General features: G+C 45.6%; 1 protein-coding gene and 1 non-coding gene across 2 annotated transcripts; both read right to left on the bottom strand.

The window, feature by feature from the left end:
- Positions 1–27,573, bottom strand: THSD1 (thrombospondin type 1 domain containing 1). The gene is made up of 6 exons (XM_061434418.1): positions 27,486–27,573; positions 24,305–24,443; positions 19,882–20,844; positions 6,653–6,811; positions 1,295–1,369; positions 1–1,259 (listed from the first exon to the last, which is right to left on the bottom strand). Exons 2-6 carry the CDS (start codon positions 24,360–24,362, stop codon positions 250–252), a joined length of 2,265 nt encoding a protein of 754 aa, XP_061290402.1. The 5' UTR covers positions 24,363–24,443; positions 27,486–27,573; the 3' UTR covers positions 1–249.
- Positions 2,807–2,938, bottom strand: LOC133258694 (U8 small nucleolar RNA). Its single transcript, XR_009740148.1, has one exon. It is a non-coding gene; the product is annotated as a U8 small nucleolar RNA (small nucleolar RNA).

Raw genomic sequence — 27,573 nt, 5'->3', positions numbered from 1 at the left:
TGTTTTGCTCTTGTTTAAATTTTATTATCATAGTTAGTAGTGATAAGCTGACAGAAACAGGCTAAGGAAGGGGAAACGTTTGAGATAAATAACTTCTTATGAACTGAAACACACATGCACACTTGTGAGTTACCACCTCGCCCACATCCTGCCCTGCTGTACTGAAGAGTCTACAGAACACTGTAAGCAGCCGATCCCTGGATCTGGGCCCAGGACCCCGCTGTGGGAAGTCTCGGGGGTGATGTCAGGCTAGATAACCAGCTTCTCCACACTCAGCGTACTTGTGGTTTCATCCTCTTCGTTTGACCCAAAGTATCCCGGGAGATCCAGCATCCTCTGCTCTGCCTCGGTGAGGCCGAAGGACGTATTGTCGTAGAAGGCGAACTCCGGGTGGGCGGGGAAGCTCTGACACTTGTCTTTTCTGCCCTGAGAAGGGCTCAGAGGGCTGACCCTCTGGTAACCATCTTTGGGCGCCGGCGGGGAAGGCTGCTTCCTTGAGACACTCCTGTGACTGGGGGACGGCCCCCTCCGAGCCCGGGGAGGCTCCGGTCTCTCACCTGCCCCCACGAATCCGGCCTGGCGATCCCCCAGGTCCGGTTTTCTTGGGGGCGGTCCCAGGGAGTGGGGTTTGGGGAGAGGGCTTAAGGGACCACTGGCCCCCGCTGCCCCTGGGCCATGGTCCCGTTTCTCCGGGAACAGGGCAGTGCCTCGACTCGGAGGCCGGCCTCGTTCTCCGGCCTGGTCCCAGGTCCGGGCCCTGGGGCCATGGGCGGGGGTCGGCCGAGGGGTCAGTGTGGACAGGCTCCTCTCCCGGAACGGCCGGGCCTGCCTGGCCTCGTGGAAGCTTGCCGTCCTGCGGAAGTGGGATCCCCGGGAGTGGCTCCTCACCTGCGACTTGCGGAGGAGGGTCTGGCTGGGGCTGACGGCGCAGCTGGCCGCCGAGAATGGATGGTCCAGCCGGGAGGGGGGCCTGTCTCCAGCACCCACGGTGGGGGGGTGCTCCAGGAACGGGGATTTGATCCGAAACTTGCCAGCCGCAGCTTCCTCGGGGCTCTCGGACCCTCCGGGGGATGCTGCTGCTGCTGCTGCGGCGGCGGCGGCGGCATCGATGGCCGTGTCCGTCAGGGGGCTCTGGGACACGTGGTACACCTTGGTGGTCTCCGTCAGGCCTTTCTTCTTCATCTCCTTCAGCTGCTGCTGGGCCAGGCGGTAGCTGAACAGGGGTGGGATGATCTTCTGGGCGTTGGCCTGGAACGGGGCTCCCCGCCGGCCCATCACCCGCATCCGAGAAGGCCAGTGACCGTCACGACGTTGTTGGACTTCACGGGAGCCTGGGGCTGGAGAGGAGATGGGCTGGATGGTTGGAAAGCTACCAAAAAAAAAAAAAAAAGAACAAATGCATCCTCTGGTATGGTTCTCTCTGCATGGGTCTAAGGTCTCTGGGTGGCTTGCTCTAATTATCTAGCAGTTAAAGTGAAATAAACAAGGACTAGGACTTCTGGTCGTGCATATTTCTACAGACAACTTAAGTCAAACGGAAAAAGAGAGACTGGTAGAAAGAAGTGCGGTGACCAGATGGGCCACATCAGGGTGACTCCTGGGCACATTCAGTGTCTGCTGACACTTGAACCCAAATTTCTACATAGAAGCCTCAGGAGGAGCGCTTCAAGGTAAAAAAATTAAGGTTTTTCACTTAAGGTAAGGTAAATAAGGGCTTCCCCGATGGCTCAGTGGTAAAGAATCTGTGTGCAATGCAAGAGACTTAGGAGATGTGGGTTCAGTCCCTAAGTGGGGAAGGTCCCCTGGAGGAGGAAACGGCAACCCACTCCAGTATTCTTGCCTGAAAAACTCCTTGGACAGAGGAGCCTGGTGGGCTATAGTCCAAAGGGTTGCAGACAGTTGGACACAACTGAGCACTGGGCTGCGGCTGTGGCTGTTAAGTTGCTTCAGTTGTGTCCGACTCTGTGCAACCCCATAGATGGCAGCCCACTAGGCTCCCCCATCCCTGGGATTCTCCAGGCAAGAACACTGGAGTGGGTTGCCATTTCCTTCTCCAATGCATGAAAGTAAAAAGTGAAAGTGAAGTCGCTCAGTCGTGTCTGACTCTTTGCGACCCCATGGACTGCAGCCTACCAGGCTCCTCCGTCCATGGGATTTTCCAGGCAAGAGTACTGGAGTGGGGTGCCATCGCCTTCTCTGCAACTGAGCACTAGAGAGAGGTGAACATGGGATATCGACAGTTAAATGTACCTTTGAGATGAATGTTGGAAAATTTTCAGTAACACTTGAAGTGCAAAGTAATTTAGGCAGGTTGCAGCTACATGTGCACATCTCAAGAGAAATTAGTAGGTGAAAATAGGTCTTTTGGCAATGTATTACAACTCAATTTTTCTCTCCCGTGTCCGGGAACTGCCTTTCCTAGGTACTGGAGCCTCTGTTTTCCCACTTCTGCTTTCTTAGCTCTCTTATCTCCTCCCTCCCTTCCATGTGGTGCTGATTTTCCTCCTTCTTCCCTGGTCTCTCAGTCTGGTGTGTCCCACGGTCGTCAGAATGTTTCACCAAGACTCAGACGCCACTTGGGACCTCAGCCTGTACTGCCGCTAAAGTACCCAGGAACCTGAGACCACCCAGTTCCACCCGGCAGGACCTCCCTTTCAACTCTTAGGCCACTGTCCATCATTTAAGCCCTTCCAGTCACCTGTTCCCTCTTTTTAACTAATTAATGTGGTGTGCTGTGATTCATGGGGTCGCAAAGAGTCGGATACGACTGAGCGACTGAACTGAACTGGACTGAGTTAATGTATGTATCAGGAGCAATCAGGGTCTTGCAAGTCGTGATCATGCAGAGCCATTAATCATGAATCATGCGAGCTCCAATCACCACATTTTATTCTGCCCTCCAAAAGGGGGAACAGGTAAGGATTAGCCTACCAGATGATTTTTTAAATTTATTTTTAATTGGAGGGTAATTGCTTCACCACAACGCTGTGCTGGTTTTGTCCGGTGTCTCTCTTCCCCAGTCTTACCCCCAGCTCCGTGAGTCATCTCCTGGACCCATCCCCAGTGCTCCCCTCCCCTTTCCACTGCACCCTATGAGACACCTATAGCTAAAGACCTCACCATCCAGAAACTTTCCACAAAACACTGTTTGTCTCCTTGCCTGACCTGAGGATGGGCCCTCCCGCAGGGCACAGCCTCCTCCACCCACTCTTGGGTGGGAGCTTTGTTAGCAGAGCCAGCGGCAGGGCGTGTCCCTCAGCCTCCTCATCCCTGGCTGCCATCTCAACCAACTCTTTCACCTCCGTGTACAAGTTCTACTCTTCTGATGCCCATGTCCATCCACCCAGACACCCCGCTACCTCTCCTCAACTCTTGTCATCTCCCCACTTCCAGGCAGTCATCAGTCAGCGGTACCCAGGTCCAGTCTCCCTCACCATCCCAGAGCTGGGACCCATCCATGCAGTCGGCAGCAACAGAATCCTAAGTTTCATCGGGATACTCCCCTCTCCATGCTTGCCACATCCAGACTTGGTAAATCCTCTCCTCTGCATCCCACTGCCTTGGGTCACTGACAAACTCTTTTAACAGGCCTCCCTGCAGCCATTCCTGCCCCTTCTGATTTCTACTCCACACTGCAGCAGAAAGAGCCCTCTACAGCACAGGTCCAATCTTTCAAGGGCCCTCAGGATCTGGCTTGTCCAGCCTCAGTGTGTGTGTGTGTGTGTGTATTTTGCAACACTATGCGGCTTACAACATCTTAGTTCCCTGACCAGGGATTGAACCCAGGCCCTTGGCAGTGAAAGCACTGAGTCCTAACCACTGGACTGCCAGGGAATCCCCCTGTCCAGCCTCATTTTTATCCCTCCTTCCTGACACTGTCCTCCAGCCACATCAAACTGTTGTCAGTTCTCTGGGTTTCTTAAGGTGCCCATCATTTGCCAAGCTTTCATCATTGCTCCCTTTGCTAAAACTCCCCTTCTCACCTAGTTCACCAGGTGACACTTATTCAGCTTTCAAACTTCAGCTCCCGTATCACTTCTTCCATGAACAGAGGTGTTCCCAGCCTGGATTGTCGCCAAGTATCCATAGCAAGCTGTGGATATCTTCTATTGTACTGGACGCTACACCTGCTTAGCACACCTGTGTCTGCTAAGTTACTATATCATACGCCCCTTCCAGACAGAGAGACATGGCTTACCTATATATTTCCAACTCCAGTCAATAACTGGCACAGAGCTGGTACTCAATCAATGTTATATTCAGTAATTGATTCATTATTTTTAAGGTAGTAACAAAATGTTCAACATCCCATCTGATGGAATGTGGGTACATGGCAACTGGATCCACCCACTGCTGCGGTGAACAAGAAGGGCCAAATTAATGTAGAACCTCACTTAGACCTTGGCATAAAAACATCCTTTCAAAACCAAACAGAACTCTAGACTTTCAAACAAGTGAAAACAGTTGCATGATGAAAGACTTGTTTCCTGGATGATCATGTCTTCGTCTGCAGACATGATCGGCTGCCCCGTCAGTGGCAAACGTACATGACAGACCTCTTAGCTGTCACCTTGGACTCTGGTTGGAATCCTTTAAAACCACAGCTGGAGAAAAGCCCCAGAGGTGCTGACCTCACCCATCTCTGCCTCATCTCGTCTTTCCCTGAAGTGAAGGAGAGCTTCCTGATGCTAAGCAGCCTGCAAACAGGTCTTTACACTTTGAAGGAGTGGAAAACAGCCTAAACCGCAAACAGAAACACTTGGGAGAAATGATCATTTTTATCCACATGAGCATTTATCTGAGGACCACTGACAGTAGAAGCAGGGGTGTCTGTAACACTTACCCTTTTTGCTAATTTATAATGCACAAATTTCTAGTTCCCACCCAGGATTAAAGAGATTAAGATGCCAAAACATGAAATAATACCACAGCCGCAAAAACGGACTGCTAATTCCAGGATGCTTTTAGAAAGCTAGACTGACTTGTAATATATAGATGCAAAGTATTCAAGTTAGGGAGCTTAGGGTGAGGCCAGATCTAGTCCCTTGCTTTCTAGCTCTATGGTCTTGGGCAGGTGGCTTATCCTCTCTCTGCTACAAAGTTCATACCTGTATATGGAGATAACGATGTACCGACTTTATACATGCAAGGCACTTTAAAAAAATGCCTGGCAGCGCCAAGCTCTCAAAATCTGAGCCCAGCATAAGAATCCTTGTCTTGTAGAATTATTATGAGTTTTGAGTGAGACATGTAGTAAATGGTTGATATTGCTGTCGTTGCTAAAGGTGCAGTAGAAGTCAGGGGCAGTTGATTTTTACTTCATTTGAGTATCATGGAACTCTAGATGGAATAGCTTAACACAGCATGCCCTCCCAGAATGAAAAGCAAGAAGTTACACACAAGGAAGGAGCTATGGAGAGTAAGGGGACTTATAAAGCAAAGGATAGATGCAGAAGAAAGCCTTAGAAGACAGTATGAAACACAACTGGAGAAACAGATTTGGGGTGGGGCCCAGAGCTGATGAAAGAGGAGGGGAAAGCTGGGGCCTGGGAGGAGAGCCTGTGTCTGAAGCTGTAATAGGAAAATCACAGAAGAGAGAATGGCCTTAGGATGCTGGAATAAAGGGAACAAGGCCTACAGCACGGGCTGCAAAGACGAGACAGCAGGATTTTGGAAGGTCACAGGTGGGGACACCGGTCAAGGTACTGCCAGATGCTGGTGGTTTGCTCAACAAGGTGCTCTGAGATCAAACACAGAAAACATCTAACTCCTCCAGGTCCCAATGGGACAGGAACCGGGGGATGGTTTTCAACCTGGAGTTGGAGAATGGAAGAAGTCAGGACTGGAGAGGGGCCTCACCTAAGGGTCAGGACCAGAGCAAAGGCTGGTCAACTAAATGGAGAGCTGGCTGTGTCTCAGATGGGGGATAGTGTGTGCAAAGAGCAAAGATTCCCTTTTACTGTAACCTGTGGGAAATGAATGGGATTCAGCTCCATAAGCTGCGGCAAACCCAGCTGAGTGACCTGAGCACCCCACCACAGACCATCTACATCAAGTCCTCACTGAGCACCTGCTGGTGTGGGCCTTCGAGATGCTCAGGAGGATGAAGGACGGGCCAGTCTCCAGGTGATGGTAACGTGAAATGCCCCACCTTCTCTTCCTGGGCAGGGGAGTAAAGAATAAATATAGGGCCCTTCAGGGGATAAGGCAGGGCGTCTTGCCCCATTTTGGACAATTGATCTATATGGTTCCCTGGGACTTCTTGGAGATGAGGAGGAGAAAAACAATTTTTTAATGTTTCCCCACAGTTTTGATGGAGAGAAGTTAAAGGAGGGAGAAACAGCAAGAAATCTTGGGAAGAAATGATCATCCCTCCCATTTTTTGCATTTTTAAAAATGATTTTGTATGTCTGAACCTTTCATTTAGACCAATGTCCTTGTCATGTTCCCATTTTTGACAGTGTTAAGTCCCCGGTCATCTTGCTGGCAAGCCAGCCCCAGTGTAGACACACTGAGGGGCACAGAGTCTGGACAGTCAGCAGCAGCAACAATGCAGTTAAGTCTACTCCTGAACTCAGACTGGCGACTGCCAGGCAGGCCTGAGTGCAGCAGCCCCTCCAGGAGAGGCTCGGGCGGGAGGATGGATACCTACCAGCACAGTCCTCCAGGGAACACGGGGAGGTCTCCGAGGACATTCCGGGGCAGCCAGGTCGGGAGGGGGAGGAGGTCAGGCACACGCGGCGACGCTCTCTGACACCGTCCCCGCACGAGGCGCTACACTGGCTCCACGGCTGCCACAGCCCCCAAGTTTCTGCAAGGACACCGGCCAGGCTTTTAATACTAACTCACTTGGAGAATCAGAATGTCAGCACACCCAAAGGAAGTGGCAAAACTCAAATCTCAGGCCACGAAAAGTCAGTAACGCAGAACATTCCCAAAGATGGGCAAAGCTGGAATACTGCTGCTACCCTTACGAAAAGGAAAGTGACAATGTGAGTAGCTCACTTGTGTCTGACTCTGTGCGACCCCATGTGCCCACCAGGCTCCTCTGTCCCTGGGATTCTCCAGGCAAGAACACTGGAGTGGGTGGCCATTCCCTTCTCCAGAGGATCTTCCCGACCCAGAGATCAAACCCAAGTTCTCCTGCATTGCAGGCGGATTCTTTACCATCTGAGTCACCAAGGAAGCCTGTATAATTTATAAAATAGCAACCATTCTAGAACCCATCAGACAGCAAAGGTCACAGGAAAACCAAATGGCCTGAATTACAAGGAAAGACAGACTCCTCCAAGGAAAGTCAGGATGCAAACATTATTTCCTGGGGCAGACGCCAGGCCTCACACAAGCTGGTGAAAAGAAGTCATCTAAAAATGTAATGAAGGGGCTTCCCAGTTGGCTCAGTGGTGAACAATCCACCTGCCAATGCAGGGTACATGGGTTTGATCCCTGGTCTGGGAAGATCCCACACTAGGCCTGTGAGCCACGACTACTGAGCCCACGTGCTGTAACTACTGAAGCCCGCATGCCCGAGAACCCATGCTCCACAAGAGAAACCACTACAGTGAGAAGCCCAAGCAGAGCTTACCGCCATTGGAGAAGGTCCACACGCAGCAACGAAGACCCAGCAGGGCCGTAAATTAATTAATTAAATTTAAAAAAAAACGTAACAAACTATCAGAGGCCTGGTGAAGGCTAATACAGAACCCCTGGGAGCCACACTACCCACGGGAGATTTATACCCACTGGCAGGCTCTTTGCCACCGAGCTCATCAGACGTTCACAAGGAGGTCTGAGGGCAGGTTCAAGACGGGAGAGAACCTCCCTGAGGTGGAGGCCAAGGAGGGGAGGAGCAGCTTGTGGGAAAGACACAGACAGACCTCATCCAGATCCTCCTCTCCATCTGTCATCAAGAGCCTCAACCACTAGGGACAGGCCGGGAAACCCCGTCACTCTAAGAGCACCAGCTGAGACCTAGTGCTGCCAAGGAATGGAAGAAGAAGAGAAAGCTTCACCCTTAGAGAGGAGACCCAGGGCCGAGACTAAAATGGAGCATCTACCACTGGTGAGGGGCGGCATCATCACAAAGACCCCACGTGGTGATAATGTTAAACACAAATAATCTAAAGACCAACTAAAAGACAAAGACTGTGAGGTTGGATAAAAAAGCATAACCCAGGGACTTCCTGGTGGTCCAGTGGTTAAGATTCCACGCTTTCACTGCAGGGGGCACGAGTTCAATCCCTGATCAGAGAACTAAGACACCTGCATGCTGCCCAGCATGGCCAAAAAAAAAATGACACAACTATATGCTGTTTAAAAGAAACACACTTTAAGTATAAATACAGAAACAGGTTCAAAGTAAGAGGATAGAAGTTATACTTCATAAACATTAATGAAAAGAAAACTCAGTGGCTACATTAATATCAGACAAAGTAGACTGCAGAACAAGGAGTATTAAAAAGAAAGTGAAGTTGCTCAGTCGTGTCCAACTCTTTGCAACCCCATGGACTGTAGCCTACCAGGCTTCTCCGTCCATGGGATTTTCCAGGCAAGAGTACCGGAGTGGGATGCCATTTCCTTCTCCAGGGGCTCTTCCCAACCCAGGGATCAAACCTGGGTGTTCCGCATTGGAGGCAGATGCTTTTTACCCTCTGAGCCACCAGGGAAGCCTAGACTGCAGAACAAGGAGTATTACCAGGGACAAAGAGAGATGTTTACATAATGATAAAAGGGTCAATTCAGCAAGGAGACCTAACAACCCTAAATAGGGATACACCGAACACCAGAGGGCTTGCAAAAAGTCAAGATATCGGAGTGATTGAGCACGCATGCACTAACTTCAGAGCTTCAAAATACATACAGAACACATCCAACGCAGTCATTATTGATTGGCAAATGCAACCTTCTTCCCCAAGCATATATGTAATCACTGCCAGATAGAATAATTGAATAACCCCCTATAAATAATTATCCTACGTCCCTTCTCTATCAACACCCATCCAATCCCAAGATCTATCAGGTCATGCCCACACTAGGCACCAAAACATCCTGTGCATAAAAGTCTCTCTTCATCATTACAGACAAAAACTCATCATGCAGTCAAGGGTCTACAAAGCACTACAAAAACATAAGGAGAACATGCAGGGCAGATACATTCTCAGGAGAGCCAAGTGGTGCAATCCTTGGATGAGTCATGGAATATGAGTTCTTTACGGCAATTAAAAGTCTTGGATTTTCACAAGAGTGGGAGCATTACAAACCAGTATCCTGGACCAATGTCAAGTGAGGTGTGGTAATTATGTTCCATCCAGAGTTCCAACTGAACACAATATTGGTTCTGTGTCTCCCAGATTCACACTGCAGCTCCTCAAATGGCTGAACAACAAGTCAGCTTTGTCCTCGAGCTTCAGAGCTGTTCAGACACTAAGCTTCCAGTGCTTATAAAGCTTTGGGAAGCTCCTAGTAAGTCTCTCTGAGCTAAAGTACTGTGATTTATTTCTGAAAAATCTCCTGGGAATTCCACTATTGTGACCTCTAAATGGCAAATTAAGTCAATGTATAGTTTATCCTTCTCTTGTGCTTGTATTTAAGACTACAAAAGGTAGACTACAAAAGCCAAGAATCCTTTTGTTATTCTTTCTTAACTCTTCTACTTTATATGCGCTGTTTTCATTTTTAATCTCTGAGTCCCGTCCGACTCTTTTGGGATGCTATGGACTTGTAGCCTGCCAGGATCCTCTGTCCACGGAATTTCCAGTCAAGAACACTGGAGTAGGTTGCCATTCCCTTCTCCAGGGTATCTTCCCAAACCAGGAATCAAACCCAAATCTCTTGTATTGGCAGGCAGATTCTTTACCATTAAGCCACCAGGGAAGCCAACCCTTTATATTACATAGATATTATTTAAATATATAGTCATATGTCAAACCAAAAACAAAAATTCCATTAGTAGGAACCAGAAAAAAAAATCAAAGTTCTGGTAAAAGCATGAATCTTAATGTCAAAAATCTCATTATGAAATGTGCTTTTTTCCTTTGAAAGTAAAATCATGACCAGTAGGATCATTAGCCATAAGAAAAAAATAAACATTTAAACTAAGTTTTAGTTCTTAAACTTCTAAACCAAATTAATCGAACAGAAAATAAGAGAAATCACTCAAAGCAATAAACAAATTTAATCAGGCAAAATTTTTAATGCCTTAAATAACTATCTGTTCCCTAAAGATTTCTGTTAACACTGAAGAAAATACTTAGCAAAATGGGGACTGACTGGATAGCTATAATAAACGTGGTAGAAATGAAGAGTAAGATGACCAATTTTCTAAACAGTCTTCCTTCATGAATGACAGGCTGTTTGTTTTGTCCTGTTTAGATGTCCGTACATCATACTACATAGCAAACCTGTTTGGCCAGGATAAATGCTTTACAGGCCACTCTATAGGATATTAAATCTGAATGAGCAAAATGTGTTCAGAATAGGAAAAGGGAGATTTGTTTCCACTTCAAGCATATTTGAAGAGTAGGAAATCTTCACATTTGCAAGACATTTTGTCGAGTCTAATGTAACGAAACAAAACATGCTTATAAGAAAATTCAAGAGACTTTAGTGAGTAGCTAAGAGCAGCCGTGGGAGAAAAGACTCTTGGGTCAGCAGTTCAGATTTTCTGAGCCTGACACAGGCTCATTCACATGAGACCACGCATGCTCATACCTGGGCCAGTGGGTTCCCAAGTGGGTAAGATGTCTTCAAGAGAGGGTGGGCAGCACAAGATGAACCAATGAGGTGAGGAGGAAAATACTGGAACTTTTTTTCAAAGAGTTTCCTATTACTTAATATCCAGATTGATAGATGACTGTATGGTAGGCAGCATGTAATATCGGTAATATAGCAAATGCTGGACTGCCCTGGTGGTCCAGTGGTTAAGAATCTACCTGCCAATACAGGGGTCATGGGTTCGATCCTTGGTCCAGGAAGATTCCACATGCCACAGGGCAACGAAGCCTGTGTCACACAATCACTGAGGCTGCACCCTAGAGCCTGTGCTCCGCAACGAGAGAAGCCGCTGCAGCGAGAAGCCTGTGCACTGCAACTAGAGAGCAGCCCCTAGGTGCCACAACTAGAGAAAGTCTGCACGTAGCAATGAAGACCCAGCACAGCCAAAAAGAAAGTGCTCAAGCCAGTCTAATCACCAGCAGTTTTTAAGCCACCAACCTAACCTTTCTATGCCTCCCTTTCTTTACCTATACAGTTGACAATAAAATAAACCTAACTCATACAATTATTGTAAGGATTAAATGGGCTAATATTCATAAAGCACCCAAAACAGCTCTTGGTGCCAAGTAATCACTGTATAAATGTGATTATGCCAAATGGTCACATAGGGTATGTCAGCTATTCTTAAAAAATCCCAAAGGAAGAGCAGGAGTTCCGCCAAGTGGAAGGGTTTACTGGTTCCTTCATTGTCAGAGAACTGCAGAGTATTTAAGCATCTAAGGGCCTGCTTATATTAAATCATATTTTCCAGTTTTAGGTAAACTAACTGGATGAGTAGTTTAAAAAGATTCTGGCAAAGAATTAAAGATGAAACAGTAATTAAGCACCTGCAAATAAACAACAATAACAGGAGGACAGTACTCCTGTTCTTGACAAAAGCTCTTGTCCAGTCACACTGGGAATGAAAAACAAGACCAACTAACCAATCAGAGAAAGAAGAAGACAGCCAACAGACTTAAATTATCAAGAAAACTATGTGCTGAATATTTACAATTTTTACTTGTCAAAAACACTATGTGACTCTGAATTTATACCCTCTATCAGTAATTCTCAATTTAGCCCTAAATATATGTATTACATATATATTTGCCTTGAGAAACAGGATCCATTATCCCTTATCTGACACCATTGGGGCAGATGAGCACAGAATTCAGAATTTCTCAATTTAGACTTTTGCATATTACTGCAGCACCTGTGCCTGATATTACTAACACTCCCCTCACAGCATCTCATAACCACACATATAACATTTCTACAGAGAAACTCATAAACGTTCACACTAAGTAGGATAAATGAAGATCGCAAATAATCATTTTTGACATTATCCTGTTCCTGTAAATTAGTATGTACATGTTTAAGGTCCTAAGACATATTTGGAAAAACAGACAAACATGTCAAACCCATTTTCCCTTTTCAAAAGGAACTAATGGGAAATTCATTGTGCATCAGTGAGTCACAGCTCACAGTGGGCTCAATGAGGGGCGGGGGAGGGGTTCCTGAATGATGCCATTTGGCAACAAGGACAGTCTTTACTGGTCAGAGCCAGCAATTTAAAAGGAAAGTGAAAAAAAACTTGATTTATTCATTAACTTTTATACTAGAAACACAAAGGCATCGAGTTTCCATCACTAGCATAAATTTCATCGACCAGCCAAGCGAAGCCCTGCTGGGTGGCCACACACAAGAGAGAGAATCTGAGGTTTCCAGGATCGTTTAGCCCCTCAAGGTTCTCCTTCCAGCCCTAATGCCCGATTGTGTCTAGTGGCTGCAGCCCCAGAGGGAACCCTGAGCACCCTCAGCCTGGACACAGAGCTCTACTCCCTGTTCTGCCCACCCCTGACCCCAGGGTCTTCCCTCTGCTGCTGGGAGGGACTCAGTCTTTAGACACCAGTGGAGGAGTCAGCGGGAAGCCCCACAGCTGGGAGAACGAACCAACACAGAGACCTCCTGCTCCCAAGGTCTTTCATCAAGTGGCCTGAACTCCTCTGCCTGGCCATGGTTTGTTTCCATTGTGTGTGTGCTCAGTCGCTCAGTCGTGTCCAACTCTTTGCAACCCCATGGACTGCAGCCCAGCCTCCTCTGTCTGTGGGATTTCCCAAGCAAGAATACTGGAGTGGGTTGCCATTTCCTTCTCCCCTGACCCAGGGATTGAACCCGAGTCTCTTACGTTTCCTGCAATGGCAGGCAGGTTCTTTACCACTAGGGCCACCTGGGAAGCCCTTGCTTCCATTAAATTCAGTCAATTAAAATTTTTTTTCCTCTCTTAGCAACTTCTTTTGAAACGGCAACCACATCTTGAACGATTAAATTAACATAATTGTTTTTCCACTGACACCTAGCTGAGACCTGTCACAACAGAGTACAACTTTCCCTTTACTAAATATGTACTGAGCACCTGTTAATGTGCCAGGTATATGAAGTGGGCCAAAGATCATAAATAGCTTCATGGCAGCACAAGTCGGCTTTTGTCGCCAAATGAGCTTCTGTAATCTGGAGTTCAGGGAGGTGTGGAAATGTGGGATAAAGACACTGAACAAGCAGTGACCGAGGGATAAATGCCATGAAGGAGGGTCTAAGGATGCTGCGTCAGTTTATACCAGGGAGTTTACCGAGCCTGGGATCAAGGAAGAGTACCCAGGAGGAGACTTGGGGGATGGGTTAATGTAACCAAGTGAAGGTGGGCAGAAGGGTACCCAGTCTCCAGCCCATGGATGGGGACTGTAGGGGGTGGGGGGCAGCTGGCCACGGAGGGAGCATGGATGCTCATCCTCATAGGCGAGGTGTCAAGTGAGGTGACTGACAAGTTTCAAGCAAGAGAATAGCCCTCAGTCGACCTGAATTTTCAATAATCCCTCTCTGGCTGCCTTGAGAGAATGAAGCGGACAAGGGAAAAACAATTCGGGATCTATTAAAAGAGCCCAAGTGGGGGGCTTCCCAGATGGTGCTAGTGGTAAAGAACCCGCCTCCCAGTGCAGGAGATGAGATGTGGGTTTGATCCCGGGGTGGGGAAAATCCCCTGGAGGAGGGCATGGCAACCCACTCCAGCATTCTTGCCTGGAGAATCCCATGGACAGAGGAGCCTGGCGGGCTACAGCCCATGGGGTCACAGAGTTGGACAGGATGGAAGCACCTGAACACACACACACTGGGAACTAAGATCCCACAAGCCGCACAGCACAGCCAAAAACAGAGTCCAGCGGGGAGATGATGGAGGCTTAAAGCAAGGGGTGTCGGTGGAAATGAAGAGACACGGAGAGATTCAGGGATTCTTTGAAGAGACAAAATCCATAGGACCTAGTGATTAGTTCATAGGAGGTGAAGAAGAGGAAGGCTCCTGAGTTTGGGGTTCAAATAATGAAATGGTGGAGTCTCGTACTGAGGAGCAGTGTTGGGGGGTAAGCTGATGAGTCCAATTCCTCGCTGCTTTTGAGGGGCCTGGAAGACATCTGGGGACAACAGCTGTTCAGCTCTTGGATGCAGGTGAGAGACGCTAGCCTGGAGCCATCAGCAAGAGGACAGCAATCACCTAGCAACTGTGAGAAGAATGAAAAAACGCAGAGGTTCCGATAGAAGATGCAGAAGGCCAAATAGAAGACTCAGAAGTCCGAGGCTTAAGGGATGCGATGGGTGTAGAACAGGCTGGCAAAGGAAGGAAAGCCAGGGAGGTAGGAGGCAAACAAGGCGAGTGTGATGTCACAGAATCAAGGTCAACGAAGACACCGACGAGAAGCATCCCAGGTTTGGGGACCTAGAAGTCATTCACTGGCTGCTTTAATGAGAGCATTTGCAGGGCAGGTGTGAGAGACAGGAGTGGGCTGCAAAGTGAACGGGGGTGAGGAAGTAAACCCCAAAGTACAGGTGCCTTTTTCAAGACCCAGGGCTACACAAGGAAGACGAGAGAAAGACGGTGTGTTCTGGGGAGAATGCAGAGGCGAGGGGCAAGTTTGTTTTGTTCTCAGATGAGACGACTAAGGACATCTCAAAGTGGATGCGGATAAGCCAGTAAAGAAGGGACAGTTAGAGACAGAGGAGAGGAGGGTAATCATGATTAACAGAAGGTTCCGGAGACAGCAGAGGGGCTGGGATCCCCAGGGCAGGGGAGGGCGGACCTCGCACTGGAGGAATGACGCTGCTTCTCTGGGGACAGCAAAGGAGAGGACAGGACGGCTGCCTGCAGGCTTATGGGGATCTCGGTAGGTGAGTGAGAAGGCACACCCCTGATGGCTTCCAGCTGCTCTGTGTGGCTGCGTGAGCTCTGGGTGTGAGGCAGGGGTGGGGGTGAGGACAGGGGAGGGCCAACAGAGCAGAGCAGAACAGCAGGGGCGTGAGCAGGAGGGGCTGGTACGCTGGGTCCAGCAGGAGAGGAGGCACGTGCACCCCTAGTGGCCCTGCTCCGCCTGGGTGCAGAGGGCAGCGGCAGGGGCATCAGGACAACGAGGCAGGGGCGTTTGGGGTATTGGTAGAGGAGTTGTCAAAGGAACAGGCTGCAGAACGTAAGCTAGAGAGGTAACCACAAGCAGGGACGCGCCAGTGGTAGGGACGGAGTCACAAGCATCCCTCAGGAGAAGTAAGCACAACTGGAGCAAGAAACACGTGGGGCACCGAAGATCCTCAGAGGCCTGGGCCATCAGGGGGCACAGGGCCTAGTGGGAAAGTAGATAAGGGAATGTGTATGTATCAGGAACATTTCTGCTGGATTAACCTCTTGCCAAGACCAGGCCTGCACCCAGGAAAAGGGAAAGAAATGCAAAGAGGAGCCTGGGGCCTGGGTGGAACCATAATAACCCTACTTCTTTGTGCAAAGAATTAAGAATCTGAAGACGTTTCTAGAAATCTGGCTGTGAACTCTCACTAAAGAAGCATCATTCTTATAACAAGGGACTCATGACAGCAAAGAGACAACCTTGAAGACACTTTCTAGAAGAAACACAACACTACTCACTACAATTTGGGATTTAGCTGTGAATCCTGACTTGCCATATGATGTAGTAACATAATATTTACATACATACAAAAGGATGAAACTAGAACATTCTCTAAAACCATACACAAAAACAAACTCAAAATGGATTAAAGACCTAAATGTAAGACAGGCTACTGTAAAATGCTTACAGGAAAATACAGGCAGAACACTCTTTGATATAAATTTCAGTAATATCTTTTTGGATCCACCTCCTAGTGTAGTGAAAATATAAACAAAAATAAACAAATGGGACCCAATTAAGCTTAAAAGCTTTTTCACAGCAAAGGAAACCATAAACAAAATGAAAAACAACCCACAGAATGGGAGAAAATATTTGCAAATGAAGCAACTGACTCCAAAATATACAAATCACTCATGTAGCTCAATATTAAACAAACAACCCAATCAAAAAAGTGGGCAGAAGATCAAAATAGACATTTCTCCGAGGAAGACATAGAGATAACCAATAAACACATGAAAAGATGCTCAATATCACTAATTATTAGAGAAACGCAAACCTAAACTTCAATGAGGTTATCACTTCACACCTGTCAGAAGGGTTATCATCAAAAAATCTACAAATAATAAATGCTGGAGAGGGTGCAGGGAAATCCTCCTACACTGTTGGTGGAAACATAAATTAGTACAACCACTAGGGAGAACTGTATGGAGATTCCTTAAAAAACTAAAACTAGAACTACCATGTGACCCAGCAATCACACCCCAGGGCATGTATCTGGAGCAAACTATAATTCAAAAGATATATGCACCCCTAAGTTCATGCAGTACTATTCACAACAGCCAAGACATGAAAGCAACCTAAATGTCCATCAACAGAGAGATGAATAAAAAGATGTGCTCATGTAAACCAGCCAGTTCTAAAGAAAATAAACCCTGAATACTCATTGGAAGGACTGATGCTGAAGTTGAAGCTCGGATACTTTGGCCACCTGATGCAAAGAGCCAACTCACTAGAAAAGACCCTGATTCTGGGAATGACTGAAGGTAAAAGGAGAAGGCAGCAAAGGCTGAGATGGTTGGATAGCATCACCAATTCAACGGACATGAACTCAGGCAATCTCTGGGAGGTAAGTGAGAGACAGAGAGCCCTGGTGTGCTGCAGTCCATGGGGTCACAAAGAGTTGGACATGACTTAGAGACTGAACAACAGTAACAGTATATATACAATGGAATACTACTCAGCCGCAAAAAAAGAATGACATAATGCCATTTGCAGCAACATGGACGGACCTAGAAATTATCATCCTAAGCGAAGTAAATCCAGAGAAAGACAAGCATCATATAATCTCACTTATATGTGGAATCTAAAAAAAATGATACAAATAAACTTACTTACAAAGCAGAAAACAGACCTACCAACTTTTAAAACAAACTTATGGTTACTAAAGTGGAAAGGTGGCAGGAGGATAAATTAGAAGGTTGGGATTAACATGTACACACTATATATAAAAAAGATGATCAATAAGAACCTACTGCATAGCACAGGGAACTCAGTATTCTTTAATAACCTGTATGGGAAAAGAATCTGAAAAAGAATAGAGATAAACATATATACATAGCTGATTTATTTTGCTGTACACCTGAACCTAACACAATATTGTAAATCAGCTATCCAATATAAAATAAAAGGACAAACATACCTAAAAAATAAAATACAGTATAGTAATAGCTGAAGTTTATCAGTGCTTCCTACATGCCAGGCACCATGCTAAGAAATGTACACACTGATTTTCCTTAATTCTCACAACTCTCCGAGGCAGATACTCTTATTATCCCCATTTTATTGATGGGGAAGCTGAGACCTACAGCAGTTAGCAGTGAGCTGGGTATGCTTTCCAATATTTTTCATTTTTCAGATAAGGATGTTAACATCATTTGGAACATTACGAGGAGTGAACCATAAAAATGATGGCAGTTGATAGAACATTCAGGTATGACCTAAATTAAATCCCTTATGACTATACAGTGGAAGTGAGAAATAGATTTAAGGGACTAGATCTGATAGATAAAGTGCCTGATGAACTATGGACGGAGGTTTGTGACACTGTACAGGAGACAGGGATCAAGACCATCCCCAAGAAAAAGAAATGAAAAAAAGCAAAATGGCTGTCTGAGGAGGCCTTACAAATAGAGAAGAAAAGCAAAAAAAGCAAAAAAAAAAAAGAAGCAAAAAGCAAAGGAGAAAAGGAAAGATATACCCATTTGAATGCAGAGTTCCAAAGAACAGCATGGAGAGATAAGAAAGCTTTCCTCAGCGATCAATACAAAGAAATAGAGGAAAACAACAGAATGGGAAAGACTAGAGATCTCTTCAAGAAAATTAGAGATACTAAGGGAACATTTCATGAAAAGATGGGCGCAATAAAGGACAGAAATGGTATGGACCTAACAGAAGCAGAAGATATTAAGAGGTGGCAAGAATACACAGAAGAACTGTACAAAAAGATCTTCAAGACGTAGATAATCACGAAGGTGTGATCACTTGCACTCACCTAGAGCCAGACATCCTGGAATGTGAAGTCAAGTGGGCCTTAGGAAGCATCACTATGAACAAAGCTAGTGGAGGTGATGGAATTCCAGTTGACTTATTTCAAATCTTAAAAGATGATGCCGTGAAACTACTGCACTCAATATGTATGTCAGCAAATTTGGAAAACTCAGCAGTGATCACAGGACTGGAAAAGGTCAGTTTTCATTCCAATCCCAAAGAAAGGCAATGCCAAAGAATGCTCAAACTACCACACAATTGCACTCATCTCACACACTAGTAAAGTAATGCTCAAAATTCTCTAAGCCAGGCTTCAGCAATACTCGTGAACCGTGAACTTCCAGATGTTCAAGCTGGTTTTAGAAAAGGCAGAGGAACCAGAGATCAAATTGCCAACATCCGTTGGATCATCGAAAAAGCAAGAGTTCCAGAAAAACATCTATTTTTGTTTTATTGACTATGCCAAAGCCTTTGGCTGTGTGGATTACAATAAACTGTGGAAAATTCTGAAAGAGATGGGAATACCAGACCACCTGACCTGCATCTTGAGAAACCTGTATGTAGGTCAGGAAGCAACAGTTAGAACTCGACATGGAACAAGAGACTGGTTCCAAATCAGAAAAGGAGCACGTCAAGCCTGTATATTGTCACCCTGCTTATTTAACTTCTATGCAGAGTACATCATGAGAAACGCTGGACTGGAAGAAGCACAAGCTGGAATCAAGATTGCCGGGAGAAATATCAATAACCTCAGATATGCAGATGACACCATCCTTATGGCAGAAAGTGAAGAAGAACTAAAGAGCCTCTTGATGAAAGTGAAAGAGGAGAGTGAAAGAGCTAGCTTAAAGCTCAGCATTCAGAAAACGAAGATCATGGCATCCGGTCCCATCACTTCACGGCAAATAGATGGGGAAACAGTGGAAACAGTGGCTGACTTTATTTTTCTGGGCTCCAAAATCACTGCAGATGGTGACTGCAGCCATGAAATTAGAAGACACTTACTCCTTGGAAGGAAAGTTATGACCAACCTAGACAGCATATTAAAAAGCAGAGACATTACTTTGCCAACAAAGGTCCGTCTAGTCAAGGCTATGGTTTTTCCAGTAGTCATGTATGGATGTGAAAGTTGGACTATAAAGAAAGCTGAGTGCAGAAGAATTGATGCTTTTGAACTGTGGTGTTGGAGAAGACTCTTGTAAGTCCCTTGGACTGCAAGGAGATCCAACTAGTCCATCCTAAAGGAGATCAGTCCTGAGTGTTCATTGGAAGGACTGATGTTGAAGCTGAAACTCCAATACTTTGGCCACCTGATGTGAAGAGCTGACTCATTTGAAAAGACCATGATGCTAGGAAAGATTGAGGGCAGGAGGAGAAGGGGATGACGGAGGATGAGATGGTTGGATGCCATCACTGACGCAATGGACATGGGTTTGCGTGGACTCTGGGAATTGGTGATGGACAGGAAGGCCTGGAGTGCTATGGTTCATGGGGTTGCAGAGTCGGACATGACTGAGCACCTGTACTGAAGTTCATAGAAAATCAAGTTCATCTAATTTCAAAAGAATAATTTTGATTGCATGAAGATACCAATTTCATTAAAAGAAAAAAACGGTTTTAAAATCGCAATACCAACCTATACTTCTCCGAATTAGCATGCACTCCTTCTCCTTTGCAGAAAACTGGCTTTGGCTTGAAACGCCAAAGTCAAAGCAGTATTTATTCCTCCCCATGTCAAACAAAGTGCAGTTGAATACTGTTCTCCTCTCTCCCAAGGCCAGGCTGTTTTCAGCCAGCCGATTGGTCCTCTCCCCGGGGAGTCTGGGGGCTTCCTTGAAGACGGCGATCACCCCTTGGACGAAGATGCAAGGTGGAGGCAGCACCGTGACCTCCACCCCGGCCTCGCAGGTGAGCTCCGGCTCCATCACCAGTTTGTACCCAAATTTCTGGGCCAGGTCAATGGGGCCTGTGGACATAATGACGGAGTCTCGGCCCAGCAGCTTCAGCACCACGGTGACTGTGACATAGGCTTCCGGCCCCACAGGGGGGCAATCGAACTCAACCCACTGGCCTTGAGCGAGCTCCACCCTCTTGCTGGCCCTAATCTCCAGCGGCAGGGCCTGACCCGCCCTCGCCTCCGGGAGGCTGTTGGTGAAGGTGACCTCCAACAAGATGTCGGGCTTGTCCCCGGGGAACGGGCACAGTGGTTGACTGGTGAAAAGGCCCACCTGGAAGGTGCCTTCGGCCGCCATGGACGTCCTGCTCAGGTCAACGTGGAAGACGGGCCATTCCACCTTGAGAAAGGCACTCCTCTCCCTCGGGGGGATCGGGAGGCTGCTGTTTGTCGCTTCCCGGGTCATCACGAACCAGTAGTCGCCTGCCTCCTTGAAGTAGAAGCACTCAAACTCGAGGGTCCCCTGGGACTGGTTGGTCAGGAGGTATTTGGTGGTAAGAGTCTGGTTGGAGCTGGCCTCCACCAGCAGGACAGAGACATTCCTCAGCGTCCCGTTGGCACCATGGAAATCCACCGTCACTGTGCTGTTGCTTAGTGCTACATGGCCCGGCTCCCCCAGCACGAGATACTCAGCCTCTCCAAGAACTGAAAGGAAATGGTCATAGTGAGTTTTAAAAAGGGACATCTGAGCGGCAGTACTGATGACATCGATGAAAACAGCATTTTAGACACAGGAGAAGTTTGAACTGAGCCAAGGATGACATAAAATGATGTTGAATGCTAACCCTGGGAGCTGGGCCCTGAGCCTCTTCCATTCTAAAATGGCTCAGGTCCTTCATCTCCATCTTTATGATTCTCATTCAAAATAACAAATGGATACTCTGAATTCTCAACAGTGAACAATGGAATCTATCCGTGAAGAAAACCTAATAAGGCAAGAGTAACAGTTGACAATTCTCATGATAAAAATCCAACACTTCACTTTGCTCACTTTAGTCATACTGTAGTATTTAGGTATTTGCAGGAAATAGGTTTACAGTGAGGGCTTCCCCAGTGGTAAAGAATCCATCTGCAATGCTGGAGACACAGGAGGTGCAGGTTTGATTCCTGGGTCAGGAAGATCCCCTGGAGGAGGGCATGGCTACCCACTCCAGCACTCTTGACTGGAGAATCACATGGACAGAGGAGCCTGGCGGGCTACAGTCCATAGGGTTGCCAAGAGTCGGACATGACTGAAGTGACTTAGCATGTGCATGCACACACACACACACACATCCAGAAGTTTACGGTGAAGTGAAAGAAAGCCTGATTTAAATGGCAGAATATGAAGTACTCTAGATTACTTAACATGGACGATTCTAAATATACAGTTGATGCTTGAACAACACGGGTTTGAACTGCAAGGGTCCACTTACGCCCAGATTTGTTCCAACAATAAATAGTAACTAGATGATCTGCGGTTGGCTGAATCTGCAAATGCAAACAGCAGTTATGGAGGGCCAACTATTACTTATATCAGGATTTTCAACTGTGCAGAGGATCAGACTCCTTAAACCCCACGTTGTCCAATGATCAGCTGTACCTGTAAGTTACTGCTTTCTGACATTCAAGACAAGTGTGTGAGTATTTTTACCAATAAAGAAACTGCCTTTCGTTTGTATAAGGCAGAAATTTTTAGATGAATAAGAAATGTTGACATTCTATCCTACATGGATTAATCCAGGGGACAGAGTGAATATTCATGGAATAGCTAAGCATGTCCTTGGTGATTTTAATGACATTATAGTAACAGGCCTAGACAAGATAGATGACTACTAGCCCAAAAGTATCACTTAGTTTAGGATAATCATATCTTTTTTTAAAAAAGAGACCCACTGGAGCAGCTGAAGTAAAAAGCAGAAAGAACACAGACACACAAGAATCCTTGTTTCTATTTTGAACCCTATCCAAATACATACCAAAAGAGACGGAATTTGGCAATACAACAATCAACTGGCCTGTGGCTAGGGTAAGAAGCATTCTAGATTTAAGAAAGTGCAGTGCCCTTTGGTTTGAAAAACAACATGTGTAAGTAGGAATTTGTAAGTCTTCTTATATATACATGATAATAAAATATATTAATATAATGACAATAATTACATATGTCATATATGCCCAAAGGACCTCACTGTGTTGTCTGGGCTGGTAGTCCTTAAATACATTCAATCTATAGCAGAGACTGACATAGTATTGTAAATCAACTATACTTCAATACAAAATAAATTAAATTCACTTGGCTATACAGCAGAAAACAATCAACACTGTAAATCAACAATACGCCAATAAAATTTTTTTAAAAAAAGAAAAAGACTATTCAAGGATATTAAAAAATGAAATTATTTTTATTAGAATCAGCACATGAAATACTGTCACATGTGGGTTTGTTTTGATCGCCTCAGCACTTCACTCATTTCTTATTTAAGATAAGGGGAAATAAAATGTATAAAACTCGGATAGATCTGGACACTTGAAAGACCATAATAGTTTTTTTTTTCATCAACATACAAATTGAGGAATACTCCCTGTTGGATGAAGGTGACTCAGGGTTAAGGAAGGCGGTCTCTTTTGATGCAGCTTCTGTGCGGGTTCAGAGCTGACCTCCAATGCTCACTGCAGCCCAAGGAAGGAGTAAGGACTGAGAACAAAGCTTGTATTCATTTGCATCCGATGGGGCAGAATGGTTCTGTGATGCATTTTTAGACTGAGAAGCACACCACACTTAGTTAATTAATGAAAACCTATTGTCAAGGATACGGTTACCACAGAGGCAGATCAGATTCTAATTTGCTGGGCAGCTAGTCAATGAAAGAGACACACATGTCCCTTTGGAAATGGACAGGAAAGAGACAACTGATGAATCTCAAAAGCAGCAGAAAGAAGGTGTGTACTGAACAGGGAACTTGGCTGCTTTACACTTGAACTCTAGTTTCTACAGGCAAGAATATATTCTCATTTAGAAAACTACAATTGGTCATACCATCAAACTGACTACTACAGTTCAGTTTTCTCCATTCATTCATTTCCTCTCTCCCATTCCTTTAAAGGAACTGGTGTCTCAATATAAACATATGGATTTCAAAAGAAATCTAACTGGTAATGGTCTGTTTTGATCAATTTCAAATGGAGAAGGGGATAAAACCCCACATATATGAAAATACCTCCATTTTTAGTAGCAGCCTTTGCACTCAACTTTTATGCTTTATTTTCTGCTCAATCAACTTTTTTATGTGCCGGTAAAATATTCTGTTCTCAACAATAACAAACATCCTTGCAGACTATTTAAAGAGAAATTTTTGATGTCTTTATCTTTATGAAACAAAGTACCCTTTTATAGTTTTTTGTATAAGGCTGTTAGATGCAGAGCAATGTTTTCCCCAGTGGCTCAGTGGTAAAGAATCTACCTGCAATGCAGGAGACGCAGATTCGATCCCTGGGTTGGGAAGATCCCCTGGAGAAGGAAATAGCAACCCACTCCAGAATTCTTGCCTGGAGAATCCCATGGACAGAGGAGTCTGGTAGGCTATAGTCCATGGGGTCGCACAGAGTCAGATACAACTGAAGCAACTGAGCATACACGAGTATGCACAAAAGACTTTAAAAGAAATGAATCCCAGGGACCTCCCTGGCGGTCAAGCAGTTAAGACTCAGTGTTTCCACTGCAGGGGGTGTGGGTTCAATCCGTGGTTGGGGAACTAAGATCCCACATGCTTTGAGACACAGTGAAAACAAAACAATAAACAAAAATAAAACTAAAAAACAGTACACACACAAATGTATAATACTGAAACACTAGGAAATCAAAGTGAGGGCAACATGTTTGTCTCCAACTTGTGAAATGTGAGTTTAAAAAAAAAAAAAACTTTAAAATATATTTTAAATGAAATTTGATTTAATAATGCAGAACCTTAAGAGAACCTAGGGTTGCAAGAATCATGGTTTAAAAGGCACTGAACTGGAGTCCCTGCCCTGCCTCCTTCATAGAGAGGCATCAACATTCATGCATTTAAAAACCTCCCATTTCTGTTTCTTCACTGAGCCCCACAGCATAAGTACACTCAACACTTACCATAGTCACAGAGCACCACCAGCAATAGATTTGAAAAGTCTTTCAACGTTTGTTTCATTCTGATCAGCAAAATCCCAGGTCTTTGGTCTCCTCATGTCCTTTCTCACATCTGAATTGTGGAGTCTTCTTTCAAAAACACCTGCAAGGAGAACCGCAAAGAAATACTGGCTCTGTTCAGTGTGATTCATAAAATAGTAACCCTGAGATGACAAGACCATTCTAAGAAGTCAGACTTCCTAGTTAATACTGAGAAGAAAACAGGAAGGACATTACTGTTGCCCCCAGGGAAATGATCGGTCATTATACACGTTCCTTTCCTTTCGTTCTAGCTCACCTGCTAAGAACATTTAGGTCTGCCCACAGCAAGGCTTTCTCTGCAAAACTCCATGTCTTTTATCTTTATAGCAGACCCTTACGGGGACAGTTGGTTGCTCTCTGCTTAATTTTATTGAAGCTCATAGCCAACCTTGATAATATATCTTCGCACATTTATATGCATGGCATAGAAGGCTAACCAACTGACTAACATTTTGCCAAATTTTTGCATCTGTTGTGTAGACCCACCCTGCTTCCACAAATGGACTTATATTAACATTGTCTGTCTTACACAATTGGTGTGTTATCTGGATTGCTCCATTTCTTAATGCCTAGGAGCTACATCAAAATTATTAAGCCTTAAAAAAAAAGGTACTCAGATTATTGCAATTAAATGTGAACTTCATGTGGCCCTGACTTCCCTTGGTTAGGGCATTCTAAAGACAAAACAGCTATCATCTTTGGCAGCCTTCCAATACTTGTTGCTGCTGGCTGGCATGCATCAGGAGATGTATGATTTCAGGCAGCAATCTTCCCAGACCACCTAGGAGGGCAGGGAAGACCTTGATGGCCCGTGGTTCAGAATGATTTGTGAGAAGTGGCACTTTGATATAAACAGACTATTACACAACAGAATGAGATGCAGGGCATTTAAGAGCCAGTTTTTTTCATACTTGAGTCTGGGAAACTATTGGATACTAAACATTACCAAATAGATATTTTTCTTAAAGCCTACATTCCCCCCTATTGTGCACAGTTAATCTACTTTTAGTAAGTTTTTAAAAAGCATATTATATTCAAAATATATGTATGTCACATCCCTTCAGATAAGGCAGGAATTAAGGGAATTAAGAAGACTGATTGAAATAATCAGAAATTTGGTGGAAAGGAAACAGGTCTGTCTCTATTATCTTTCTCTCTGTAGGAGCTGGTTGAGCAAAAGGAAATGCTGAACTTCCTCAAGGAGAAGCAGAGATATAAAGTGTAATTATGCAGACAATTAGGGCTCTCGCCCTCTCCAAAAACAACCAAAAAAGAAAACTCAGTTTTGTTGGAATAAGGCATAGATTTGACCCAATCCTTTCTTTAACATGAATTGGGAAACCTGGCCAAAGACAGCAGATGAGCATCACCGCATCTCTGGGGCAAGCGTGGGCACACAGGGCAATTAAAATGCTTCCTTTAAGTCACTGATACTCAGTAACCCAGGTAAGAAGAAACAAGCAATCTCTGGCCCCCAAAAGTGGAACTGACTCCTCCCAAATTGCTTGTTTCCGCATGACAAACAGGCTTCCTTGGTGGCTCAGATGGTAAAGAATCCACTGGCAATGCAAGAGACCTGGGTTTGATTCCTGGGTTGGCAAGATCCCCTGGAGAAAGGAATGGCTACCCACTACAGTCTTCTTGCCTGGGAAATCCTATGGACAGAGGAGCCTGGCGGGCTAGTTCACTGGGTCCCAAAGAATCGGCCGGCAACTGAGCAACTAACACTTCACTTCACCATGCCATGACAAACATTTTCAAAGAAGTTCTTAACCACAACTGATTTTCTGATTATAACACATTTTCTTTCTTATGAAAAAGATCAGTAAAACGGGATAGTGATAATCGATATTTAGAGCTATATGGAAATGGAATTATAAAATAATCCAGGCTATCTGAAACCAGGCTGTTTTATTTTATAAAACATAATATGGTTTGCATACTATGGATTTTTAAAAAATACTCTCAAGCTTTTGAAAATAAATCCTGATTTTTTCATTAATATGAAGATGTTAACAGAGCACCCCAGAATATCATGGAATGATGGGTTTAAAAAAGCATTACTTTTTTTTTTTTTTAAAGAAAACAGCGAGCTTCTTTAATTTGTTTTAAACCTTGCTTATTTTCTTTCAACAGGTGTTCCCAATACCATGACTGGCTACTTACAGTGTTTGGCTTGATAATCGTTTTTTGAGAAAATAAGAACGTGTGCATCCTTTATACACATTTAAAGAAAAAAAACTTATGTAGAGCATTCACATACAGAAATGTTTAGAGACATTCTAAACATAGCAGCTACAGGGTAGGGGCATATTTTCAGTGGCTAATGACATGACGCAGAACTCCGATCCCAGTACTTTGCTGAAATCTGCTAAGATAAACGCTTATCTGCCCCCCTAGGGCGTCTTCAGAACTCAGAAAAAGACACTGAATTACGCTGAGGTTCATGAGACCAATGACTTAGGAAAGAATAAAAGGAAAAGTGATTCTATCCCTTCTGACAAACGTGCACACGATCGTGTGTACGTCTAATGATATTTATTAAGAGGAAATCCCTAAATTCCAGAAGGGTGCATTTATGTATTCGTCCGAGTCGGCGGTGCCTGGTCGCCGCGTCCACCCAGCTTTTCCCAGGCCCGCAAGTCAAGGTCACGCTTGGAAATCTAAGGCGGCCGGTGTCCTCAGCCCAAAGTCCTCCTAAAACGGCACGTATCTCATACTGCTTGTATCCCAGAAAGGATTTCTTTCTGGAAAGACGCAAGCCAGTTCTGAAACGCAGAATATCCCAGACGCTGATTTTCAAGGATCCCAAACTGTCCGGACTCAACGCCCATCTATCTGCGGTCAGCCTGGGTTCCTCGGCCACGCCTGCGCCAGGTGCAGGTTGAAGTCGGGACTCGGAGAGGCGGAGACGACACTTTTTATCGCGCGTCCCCGGGGCTGAGCCCCGGGGAGCCAGGGTCGCGGACTGGGTGCATGGAGGGGGCAGTACCGTCCACCTGCGCGTTCCGGCGGCGGGGAGTGGGGCAGCAGGGTGCCGGGAGCCTCCGGGAACCCCGCGGCGAGGGTGCACCCCAGGTCGCTACCGGAAGGTCCCGCTTACCTCTGGGATGGCCGGCGGGACGGCGAGGCGGGCGGAGGGCGAGCGACTTCACGGGCGGCGAGGTAGCTGGCGGAGCATCCCGCGTCCC

The sequence above is a fragment of the Bos javanicus genome, chromosome 12, assembly GCF_032452875.1.
Source record: "Bos javanicus breed banteng chromosome 12, ARS-OSU_banteng_1.0, whole genome shotgun sequence".
Lineage (NCBI taxonomy): Eukaryota > Metazoa > Chordata > Mammalia > Artiodactyla > Bovidae > Bos > Bos javanicus.
Note: the sequence above shows the minus strand (reverse complement) of the source record. Positions and strands in the feature narration are given on the sequence as shown.

Excerpts from the sequence above, each read along its gene's own strand:
- THSD1 (XM_061434418.1), bottom strand. The coding sequence starts at position 24,362 with ATGAAACAAACGTTGAAAGACTTTTCAAATCTATTGCTGGTGGTGCTC. Across the intron at positions 20,845-24,304 it reads GGTGGTGCTCTGTGACTATG|TTCTTGGAGAGGCTGAGTAT; the intron begins GTAAGTGTTGAG and ends ATTTCCTTTCAG. Across the intron at positions 1,260-1,294 it reads CAACGTCGTGACGGTCACTG|CCCCGTTCCAGGCCAACGCC; the intron begins GCCTTCTCGGAT and ends GCCGGCGGGGAG.